The sequence below is a fragment of the Carassius auratus genome, chromosome 25, assembly GCF_003368295.1.
Source record: "Carassius auratus strain Wakin chromosome 25, ASM336829v1, whole genome shotgun sequence".
Classification (NCBI taxonomy): domain Eukaryota; kingdom Metazoa; phylum Chordata; class Actinopteri; order Cypriniformes; family Cyprinidae; genus Carassius; species Carassius auratus.
Genome location: NC_039267.1, coordinates 15,191,657 through 15,203,348, shown reverse-complemented (window position 1 = coordinate 15,203,348; position 11,692 = coordinate 15,191,657). Strand labels below are relative to the sequence as shown.

The 11,692-nt window shown below is 39.3% G+C and overlaps 1 protein-coding gene across 1 annotated transcript; it reads right to left on the bottom strand.

Annotated features, from left to right (window-relative positions):
- Positions 1–6,146: 6,146 nt before the first annotated feature.
- Positions 6,147–9,721, bottom strand: LOC113043477 (serine/threonine-protein kinase pim-3-like). The gene is made up of 6 exons (XM_026202893.1): positions 9,308–9,721; positions 8,956–9,065; positions 8,812–8,862; positions 8,374–8,737; positions 7,173–7,349; positions 6,147–6,927 (listed from the first exon to the last, which is right to left on the bottom strand). Exons 1-6 carry the CDS (start codon positions 9,393–9,395, stop codon positions 6,758–6,760), a joined length of 960 nt encoding a protein of 319 aa, XP_026058678.1. The 5' UTR covers positions 9,396–9,721; the 3' UTR covers positions 6,147–6,757.
- Positions 9,722–11,692: the final 1,971 nt, after the last annotated feature.

The following is an 11,692-nucleotide window of genomic DNA, read 5'->3' as shown; positions in this document are numbered from 1 at the left end:
GATTGTTTCTGTGTGCCTGATCTGTACCGTATGTGCAAGCGTGTGTTGTGTGCGTGCAGTGTAGCAGCACATTAGTTTAGAGCAGAGATTAGCTACCTGTACAATAAACTGTTTAAAATGTGAATTCACTCAATCAGTTTTGAGTGTACATGTTACAAACAAACATGCTTGAAATATACATTTGGGGCAACAACTGCTGCCTTATAATTGTTTTGCAAAAAAAAAAAAAAAAGGTTTTTCCATGCCTGTGAAAGTAATGGAATTTTAAATATATTTGTTGATAAATATATATTTTAATATTATTCATATTTTCTATCTTTTTTTCTTATGCTCAGCCCTCAAATATAGGCTACTATATGGCCAAAAGTATGTGGACATCCATCTAATAAATTTCAGTGAATCAGTGATTAAATAAAATAGGAATAAATGTTTCTGTCTGTATTTCAGTATTTATTTATTTGAAATGTTTTACCCAGCTTACGAGTTACGAAATTAAGTTATGAAATCAATTTCATAACTTAAACCTGCACCTGTTACTTGTTTCCTGATTATCTATCGGGTATTAATTGACTGCATGTGGCTGTGGTTGATTCATTATGAGCATTGAGAATAGCTGGACGGCTGAAACGTCTGCTCTTGCTCTAAATAAATGATTGATTCTTTTTGTTAAAGACTTTGTCTAGTCTTTCAGAGTGCGAACCATCTACAGTCTATTCTACATTTTACTGGTTTTCACGCACCTGGACTTACAACTAGCTTTCATCTGAGCGCAACAATATTCCTTTCTATTATTTGCTGCTCCACCTTTACTTTTTTTGGTGAAGATGTCATCCTTCAAAGAGATCAACCAACTGACTGACTGCAAAGCTACCACTTTTACCTTCAGTCTTGAAGGCATTTTGTTCCCAAGAGATGAAACTAATGCTCTACAACCAGAGGACATTGAATTCTCTATGAAACCTTCATGACCTTCATGGTTCCACATTGAGTGAATACTGGAGAGCTAGCCGCATACCTAGAGGCCTTCATATCCAGAAGGCTCCAACTATTGGTCGTGAAGACCCAGCCTTTTGCAATAGATGGTGTGAGATCATGAACAAGGCGTCTCTAGACCTTACTCTCCTGGTTATAGAGTTCACACAAAAAGAGTTACTTAAGACCAAACAAGACATCGATGAGATTCAAAACTCCATCATTGATTCCCATGATGAGACCGTGTTCAAACAACATACCGAGCTTCTTGAGAAGTCTTTGGCAAAATTCAAACAAGATCTACAATAAATCAAGATAAAAAAAATTCGTAGAGACACAATGGATTACAGGGATAACCAAGTCTACACTTGGCTTAATCAGACCAAAACTACCAGGCCAATTCGTAAAGTTCGTTTTGAAGATGGTGCCTCACTGACCTCAGCGTCTAGTGTTGAGAGTGATTTTTTTTTTTTTTTTTTTTTTAGGAGGACAGTCCAGCGACACCGACAGCCTCCAAAGTGCCACACGTCCACGCCTAAGAAGACGCGCCGAGGTCGACGAGGCAGTAAGACCAGACAGCAAATCCACATCAATGGTGAGGAAGCAGAGCCGGAAAAAGACAACTTAATCTTCAACCTTACAGGCAACACCCTACACCCAGATGAAGTAAGCCTTTTAAATAAGGGTTTGAGTTTTGTCCCTAGTAAACCTGCTGATTCCTTTGTCACCAAAATAGAACTGTTTAAATTTTTTCGCAATCTGAGACTGAAAACCTATTACAAGGACACTACAACTACCTCTTCTCAGATCTACAACAAACAGGAGCGAGGTAAATTTAAACCTACAAGTACTTTTTGCCCTCCCATCTTTAACCCCTCATTGGATACTTTCTGAAGACTTGTTGAACGTGATGTTGAGCAGCTTTTTAGCAATCCTCATCCTCACAATGGCATGAATAATTTGACACTTTCTGAAAGACAGGCTCTTGACAAACTTTGCAAAGAGAAAAATATTGTGGTAAAGCCAGCTGATAAGGGAGGTGGTCTAGTTATTATGCCTAAAACCCTGCACGATCAGGAGGTTCTAAGACCATTACACGACCTGTCTTATTATAGAGCTTTGCCCACTGATCCTACCAGTAGATTTCAAAAGGAAATAGAACTATTCCTACAGCAAGCTCACTCCTCTTCTCTTATCTCTGAACGAGAATTTCAATTTGTTCAATCGTACCCCAACTAGACCAGCCTTCTATATTTTGCCTAAGGTTCATAAAAATCTATCTAATCCACCAGGTCGTCCAATTGTTGCAGGTAATAATAGTCTTACTGAACCTCATTCTCAGACCTTTGGTTACTTTGCTCCCTAGCTATCTCAAAGACACATCTGACTTTCTTAAATGTCAGTCTCAAATTAGTCATCTAGGTCAGGATGTTTTGCTTGCGACTATGGATGTAACCTCTTTATATACAAACATTCCTCATACTGATGGTTTGACTAATGATGATGGTTTACCTACTAAATTCATTGTAGATATGTCTGATTTAGTGCTCGCTAAAAACTATTTCTTGTTCGAACATCAATATTACCTTCAGATTAGTGGCACAGGTATGGGTGCCACTATGGCCCCTGACTATGCCAATCTTTATCTTGGTTTTTTGGAAGAACAGTATGTGTTCAATAACAATCCTTTTTTGGAGAAGATAATATTGTTCAAGAGATATATTGACGACTGTTTTGTGAATTTTTTTTTTTTTTTTTTTCATGGTTCATTATCTGAATTTGAACTGTTTGTCTTATACATGAATTGCTTAAGATATTCTATTAAGTACACCTATACAGCGAGTGCTACTAGTGTGAACTTTTTAGACACCTGTATTTCTGTTATTGATGGACATATTGTTTCTTCTTTATATAGGAAAGACACAGAGAAAAATAGCTTACTTCATGCCACAAGTGCTCATCCAACATCCCTGAAACGTGGTCTGCCTTTCAGTCAGTTCACCAGATTGCATCGTATCTGCTAAAAGCAAGAGGCAAAAGCAAGACTTCTATATAGAGATTTTAATTCTAGGGGATATCCCAACAATTGCCTTGATACAGCACTAAACAAAGTACGTGCCTCTGGTACACATTCGTCTAATTTGGTCTCCAAACAAAATGAGAACCGCTGCATTTTAAAACTGACCCATAGTCCTTTGAGCAGAGAAATTAGAAACCTTGTTAATTCTCATTGGCATATAATTAAAAGTGACTATCAACTGAATGGACTTTTTCAAAATTTACCTCTGTGTCTTTTCTAGAAGCTCAAACCTTAGAGATAGGCTGGTCCATGCTGATACTGCCACGTCTCCTTCTGGTAGGCTACTCTTTCTAATGCCCAGGGTAATTTTCCATGCAAAAGCTGCACTTCCTGTATACATTACCTTAAACTCCAATCTTTCACACATCCGCACACACGTAAGATATATAAAATCAAGCAATTGATTACATGTAAATATACTCGCGTAGTGTACATTTTGATCTGCCCTTGCCCATTATTGTATGTAGGCAAAACTATCAGGGCTTTACGAACCAGAATTTTGGAACACTTGAGTGCAATCAGGAGATGTGATGCAACTTCGCCTGTTTCCCAACATTTTCAACTAGCTAAGCATGCCATTTCTGACCAGAAATTTCTGGGCATTGAAAGAGTTTTGCCTAAAAGAAGAGGTGGTGATGTAGATAAAAAAACTGCTACAGAGAGAATCTTTTTGGATTTTTGAACTCCACAGCCTTTTCCCGAAAGGGATGAATGAAGAGATCAACTATTCATGTTTTCTGTAAATGTCTTTATTCTTTTTTAGAGATAAATATTGTTAACTTTCCTATTAAAAGAACTGTGTTTTTACTTGTTCTCTGGGTCTGGGCTGAAGCCCCTCCCTTTGCACCTGTTACTTGTTTCCTGATTATCTATCAGTATTAATTGACTGCATGTGGCTGTGGTTGATTCATTATGAGCATTGAGAATAGCTGGATGGCTGAAACGTCTGCTCTTGCTCTAAATAAAGGATTGATTCTTTTTGTTAAAGACTTTGCCTAGTCTTTCAGAGTGCGAACCATCTACAGTCTCTTCTACAATCAGTGATTAAATAAAATAGGAATAAATGTTTCTGTCTGTATTTCAGTATTTATTTATTTGAAATGTTTTACCCAGCTTACGAGTTACAAAATTAAGTTATGAAATCAATTAAATGGAAAAATAAAATACAAATAAAAAACAAATCTTGGTAACGTGAACAGACAAGGAATCATTATATTTTATATTTTAAGAAACATATGGGAATGCCACTTTTGAACATTCTTTCAACCATCTGAAACTAATAAGTAACATTTAAAAATATTGCTACACCAACATCCAACTAAAATCTTTCAGAAAAATGTTCTATAAACAATGTATAAATCATGGTTTTGCGCTATAATATTAATAAAGGCCTGATAATTTTGAGTGAATGTTCAATTAACGTTACTGCAAGAAAGTTTGTTCATAACTCTGAGAGAATCAGAATGTTAGCCAAAGTTCCGGGAACGTTCCATGGCTGTGCGTTACAAATCACGGGAAAGTCACTGATCAAAAAATTGTTGGAACTTTTGACCTGGAATTCGTTACGCAACTAGTGTAAAGCGCTTGATCAGCTGTCATCTCATTATCAAGTTTATTATTATGATTATGGACTCATATGTTAATGTAAACACCAGGCTGTGGTAAATTAGTTTATTTTGAGTAAACCGTTCCATTGACACAAGTCCAGTCTTCTTATCAGTCCAGCAGCTCATATTGTGAAGAATGAAGAAATAACCTGATTCTTGATCTTTCCATAGAAGAGATAATTGCTTTGTGGAAAATGCACGTCCTGATTTTGCCAAGTCCGATGTGTTCCTAGGTCAACATATTTTGTTGACCCTGGAACAACATTTTACTCCAAAAACATATTGTTAACCATATCCCTACACCTAAACCTAACCTTAACCATGAGTAATCCCTAAAATCAGAGGAAATGATAGATGAATGACACTGATGAACAAGCACCAAACACTGATTTTAAGCATAAACTTCACAAAATCTATAAACTGGTTCTTCAAATCTGATTGGTTAATCACAATGTTGTTCCAGGGTCAACAACGATGTTGTCCCAGGAACATGTCTCACTTGGTAAAATCAGGTTAGGCGTGGAAAATTATTTTGTTATTCTAGTTCCACATTACTGTAATATAAGAGCCATTATATTAGTATATTTGACAGGTAGAACTGAATAATCGCAGGTGATTCTACATCTGAATCATGCATTACATAATGAATCATCAAGTCTTACAGCTCTCAGACAATAATGCTTTAACGCCAGTGTGTCATCACATTTGCATACCACGTTGACTAATGTGAGTAATGTTAACTTCTCAGCAGGATATTTGGGCAATTCATGTAAGGGGTGAGTCAGATCTGTAGCTACTTCCTCGTGTTCAAAATCTGATTTTGGGAATGGACTAAGGTGAATAATGGAAAGTTAAGAATATTTGGACTTAATTTTGTACTTAATGTTCTAAGCTATCGGTCATGTTTCTACCAATCAGTCCAGAGTTCCACTACCTGTAGGGGGCAGCATCCTCAAATGTTGTGTATAATAGCACATGAACTCATAAGGATGACATTTAAATGCAAACAGACACCACAATTTACATATGAAAAGGAATTTATTGTGTCCAATATAAAAAAATAAATGTTTGACCAGTTCAAAAAAAAAAAAAAAAAAAAAAAAATCCACACTGTCACAGTGGAAGGACTAAAACACATTTTACCTTCCACTTCACATGGAGAAAAAACTGATTCTAAATTTTACACTACATCAGATGGCATCACTAAACATCTCAATTGTATATTTGTATCAATATTAGATAACTTTAGCGTGTCTATGATCCTTTAGGTTAAACTAAAGATAAGCCCAAGAACTCATTACATTTAACAATTCTAATTTAATTTTTGCAGATGGTATAAAATGAATGAATAAATAAATAAATAGCCACTGAATGTGGAATGTTTGTATTGCATGAATAAATAAGATACATGGAAGAAAATGTACATAAATACAATGCAAATACTTGTATTTAAAAAAAAAAAAAAAATCACCTCAAAAAAAGAAATAAGGAAAGATAAGTGAGTCCATGGATATTGCATTGATTATGCACATCACTCAAGTCTTCGCTAAGCAAAGTCTAAAAAGTGATGTCAACAGAGATGAAGTAGTGGAAGACATTCAGAAAACAACAACAGAAGGGGAAACCATTGAAATAGTGAATATGAATGGCAGAGCAGCAGAGATACTGTTAAGAGAGTAGTAAGTGTGTACTTCAAGTATTCGACCACTAGAGGGCAAGGGAGACCCACCACATAACTAGATACAGTCTTTGAAGGTTCCCATGAATCCAGGGGAGTTCCCCTAAAATCCATGATATCCACCTGGTGTCTGTCGTGACTTGAATCCCATAAAAGCAGCTTTCCAAAAAAGGCACAGAAAACTAAAAAGATAGTCTAAAAGGAAAATAATGTCCAAGCTCTATAAGAGCAACCAGTAAGATTAAAGGATCACTAGCATCGCTGCTCACGCAATCCCTACGGGTTAACAACTCACCCTTAGCATGAAAAACAACCAAGAAAATACATTTATGCAACATAAACCGAAGTCCTGATAACCAACAGACTGGGAACAAGAGCAAAAAGGTCTCCGAGTCCATTCACTCGCCGTCCCCGCATCCGTCAAAGGCCTTCTTTGCCCGATTCTGTGCTGATGGCGTGAAGTGTGATGTCGCCGCTTTCTGCTTTCGGGCTTTCCTCCATGCGCATCCACTGATGCTCGAAGATCTGCTCCAAAGTGGGCCGGTCAGAAGGTCTCAAGCAGAGGCACCATTTGATGAGCTGCTGACACACTGATAAACAGAAAGAAAAAGTTAAACCTTATGTCCAAAAAAGGGATAAAAATTGAAGTCAGGACTGTTTACATGAACCAATTTACATTTTTTTAATTTTCAAAGGCAAAAATAAATGTTTACAAAAATACTCAAATGTATAATTTAATGGCATTTTCCCCTTCCTTTTATGATATGGCATGGTGAGCCAAATCATTAGGAGTCAATTAGGAGTCAAATGGCATCTGGTTTGGCTTATCTCATACCTGGAGAGACTCTTCTCCTGAAAAAGAGCCGTCCTCTCAGAATCTCCTCATCATGCTCAAACGGGATGTCGCCGCACACCATGTCGTACAGTAGGACACCAAGGGACCAAACGGTTGCCGAGCGTCCGTGGTATCTGTGGTAACGTATCCACTCGGGAGGACTGTACACTCTCGTGCCTACAAAATAAAACATTTGGTTTTCAATCCAGTGAGAATTAACCTTTGAGACTTATAAAACACCTACTTGCGAGCCAAGAGCATGAAGATTGCACTTTTTTTTTTTAGGCCCTGAAACCTACTCTGTGATTTTTATTTCTGGCATAACACAACACTCATTTCATAATCGCCTTGTTTTGGCATAAAAAGTGCCGATTTTGATTACACTGCAGCACTGTATAATGAGCCGCTCCAGTCAGCTGATTCTAGCGAGGGGGGCGCCAGCGGTCTGGCGTTCGCACAAACTGTCCTCCCTCCTCCAGCCTCGCAGCGAGCTAGAGAACAGCTCGATCCAAAAATACAAGCAAGCTGGAACAGGAGGGTGATCTAAAAGGGAGACTTTCAGGTACAAACAGTCACAAGCTATGGCAACTCCACATGCTTCCAGCATGACTCACTCACTTCCCCTAACAAAAGCCCCTTCACTAGGGTTTGTGACAGGCCCCCAAAGGCTGTGAGTCGCCTGGATACCAAACAAAAACAGGGATCCGTGATGGGATCACGTGGTGCCGCAACTCAGGTTTCACAACAAACAGATGCTACGCAGTAACAGCTGATCCACTAACTTATCTCTTTTAGATTCGATGGATTAACTTACATGAAAATAGTTGTAAACAAGGTGAAAAAAAAGCATTTAATTTTTCATTTAATTAAAATGTGTAATATATATGATATACCTTTGCTGGTCCAGGATAGTCTTAACAGGTGGTCTTTTAGCCTTGCAAACACAGTTTCCAGCTGATTTCCCAAAAACAAATGCCTAAAACCACTTGAAACCAAGCCAGACCAGATAAGACCAGACCAGAGGTGAGACACTGAATTCAGGCACTTAATTTTCTTTAACTCTAGTGCTAATTACTGAGTGTAATTATCCCCCCCAACTCAGGATCTGACACTTTCTGTAGTAATACTTCAGCTCGTTTAACTAGAAGCTGCAGGTGCGCCAATGCAGACAGAGCAGGATGGGTGTGAGTCAAAGACGCACCATCAAAGTCTGTGTAGACGGTGTCCTTGAGGATGGCCCCGGAGCCGAAGTCAATGAGCTTCAGGTCTCCCGAGCGTAGATCCACCAGGAGGTTCTCGTCTTTGATATCCCGGTGAACCACCCCGCAGCTGTAGCAGTGCCTCACCGCCTCCAGCACCTGTCTGAAGAAGCGCCTGGCGGTGTCCTCGTCCAGCGCGCCTTTCTCCGTGATGAAGTCGAATAAATCCTTCACCATCTCCGGCCGCTCCATTACAATCAGCCAGCCGTCGGCTAGCTCATACCAGTCGAGGAGTTTAATGACCCCCTGAAACGTACTCCCCACCTTCTTCAACAAAACGATCTCGAGGGGAACCAGCGAGCCGTTCTGGAATATAAACAAGCATTTTAGAAACGAAGATAAGAACAAAACAAGACATAAATAAAGGATTGTTTACTTACAATCGTACCCCATTCGGTCACTCTCTCCTTAGCGACGTGTTTTATCGCAACCTAGAGACAAAAAGAGAAAAACGCGCGTATGAATGCGTGACTGTGGCGCCAAACGCGGCCATGTGCTGCCACCAAAACAAAGCCAGCGCTTACCGGCAACGCGTCTGAGATCCGATTACCGGCGTACACTGTCCCGAAGCCGCCGCTTCCCAGCACCGAGCCCACATGATACACCTTGTCAAACGGCTCCCTTTCGGTCTTGGCTGTAAAACGAAGGAGAAAAAGCAGTATGAGTTAGTGTGTTGGCATAAAAACGCGATTTAAACCGAGGTGCACAATGCACGGTTGGCAACAAAATGGCTCCATACGCAGGTCACGGAAAAGCGCGTGCAGATTAAGCGGCTGGATACGTCGTGTGTGGAAAATAGGAGTAAATAAAGGCGCAATTAAATGCGAAGTGAAAGTGTATATCGTTGTTATGAAATTTAAGGACGTCTAACGTTACCTGATTGAAGTTGAATTTTCACCGGCAAGTGGTCGATGTTGGTCGTGTTGCAAATATGAGAAAAAGATCCAAACTTGGAAAGTAACATTTTTTTTGTCGCCTTCTCAAAACGATCCTCAGTCCTTGCGATGCGTAACTGTGCTGGAAAACACCGGCACTCTCCGTCCTTCACCGAGGACAGCGGATTCCCTTCAGAAATGTATTTAGGAGTGGGACTCCGCGCGAAAATCCCACGAACGATCGAAAAACTATTTCAATTCCTCTTCTACAAAGGTGTCAAACTCCGGTAATTATTCACGAATGTCCCCGCGCACCCATAGTGAGAGAGAACTGCACACGTTTGCTCTTTTGGGTCTGCTCGGTTGATGTGTCTGTCTGTGAGAGGGAGCGGGGAGACCGACCGTATTAACTCTTAATTCTCGTGTTTGCTTGGGCGCTGGACGCATTGCACAGATCCCTCCGCGAAGGATAGACGAACTTCTAACAAAATAAAAACAAACGCACTTCTCAAAATTATTTAGAGTTTCAAGAAAAGAAAAGAAAAGAAAAGAAAAGAAAAGAAAAGAAAAGAAAAGAAAGAAAAACTGCTCAATAAAATTTAGAATTACACTGTAAATGCTGACGTATGAATTTGTAGTGATAGTGTGTTGGTGAATAGTGCCAGACGCCCATGGATACCTCCTTTGAGAGATTTGCGCTTAGGCTATATAACAAGACCAACCACGTTGCACAGTTTATATAATTGTGCTGTGACTAATTGGAGTAATATTGCAGGGTTGTGCCTGCATAATAATAAGGATGATCAGAGGCGTCATGCCCATTCAAAGTAAGGGGGCACGTGCCCCCTCAGATTTCTGAGCCAAGTGGATTTTAAATGCAGCTTCCAAACGACAAAAAAAGCAGAATAATATATTTTATATATTTGATACAATCACACAGGTGTGATTAGATCGTTCAGTGCTCAGCATCAGCAGGTAAATTCAATTCTGTGTTCTCTAGCTGGCGCAGAGCCGCAGACTGACACATCCTAAAACGCTTCATGATAACCAATCAGAAACTATTCTGTTGCGCTTATGAATGCAATGGCCAATCAGAGACATGCAAAAGAGTCATCAGTGGCTACGTTTATATGCAAAATTTTTGGTTCAATCGGACTGAATTCATTACGATTGATGAATCTGATTGTAGTGTTTACATGAATGCTAAATGAAGTGATCGGGTTGATATGCAGGTTATATGTCACAAGCTACAAATCAGAATACATTTTTTGACGTGCACACTGCTCAAATAGTGAAAGTGACATAGATAATATAGTTTCTAACTGTTTGCATATAATAAATAACCACTCTCCTACACAGTTTCTTTATTTATTTTAATATTTACCCGTTTATGGATAAATATACATATAAACCGACAAAGTGTCCCTTCAAAAATCATGAATACTGAGAATAATAATGTTGTTTTAGCAAACACAATAAATAATTAATAATAAATATTAATAAAACTTATTATTATTATGGTTGTTGATCATCTTTAAATTGATCATAAGTGATGATAAAGACATATATAATGTTATAATGTAACAAAAGATTCTATTTCAGATAAATGCTGTTTTTCTAAACTTTATATTCTTCAAAGGAAATTTGCTTAGCTGTTTTTTGATCAGCAAATCAAACTTTTAGAATTGTCTGACTGTCTGTCTGTCAGTCTGGCTTTCTGACTGTCTGTCTGTCTGTTTGTATGTCTGTCTGACTGTCTGTATGTCTGACTGTCTGTCTTTCTGTCCGTCTGTCTGTCTGTCTGTCTGTCTGTCTGTCTCTCTGTCAGAATGTCTGTCTGTCTGTCTCTCTGTCAGAATGTCTATCTGTCTGTCTGACTGTCTGTCTGTCTGTCTTCTGTCCATCTGACTGTCTGTCTGTCTGTCTTCTGTCCATCTGACTGTCTGTCTGTCTGTCTGTCTCTCTGTCAGAATGTCTATCTGTCTGTCTGACTGTCTGTCTGTCTGTCTGTCTTCTGTCCATCTGACTGTCTGTCTGTCTGTCTTCTGTCCATCTGACTGTCTGTCTGTCTGTCTGTCTGTCTGTCTCTCTGTCCATCTGACTGTCTGTCTGTCTGTCTCTCTGTCGGTCTGTCTCTCTGTCAGTCTGTCTTTCTGACTGCCTGTCTGTCCGTCTGTCTGTTTGTCTGTCTGTCTCTCTGACTGTCTGTCTGTCTTACTGTTTGTATGTCTGTCTGTCTGTCTGTATGTCTAACTGTCTGTCTGTCTCTCTGTCAGAATGTCTATCTGTCTGTCTGTCTTCTGTCCATCTGACTGTCTGCCTGTCTGTCCCTCTGTCCATCTGTCTGTCTTTCTGTCCGTCTGACTGACTGTCTGTCTGTCTCTCT

What these genes read in the sequence shown, in the direction of transcription:
- LOC113043477 (XM_026202893.1), bottom strand. Translation starts at nt 9,395, where the DNA reads ATGTTACTTTCCAAGTTTGGATCTTTTTCTCATATTTGCAACACGACC. An exon ending in GAAAATTCAACTTCAATCAG is followed by an intron (nt 9,066 to 9,307) that starts GTAACGTTAGAC and finishes TTCGTTTTACAG; the next exon opens with CCAAGACCGAAAGGGAGCCG. An exon ending in TGACCGAATGGGGTACGATT is followed by an intron (nt 8,738 to 8,811) that starts GTAAGTAAACAA and finishes TTTATATTCCAG; the next exon opens with AACGGCTCGCTGGTTCCCCT.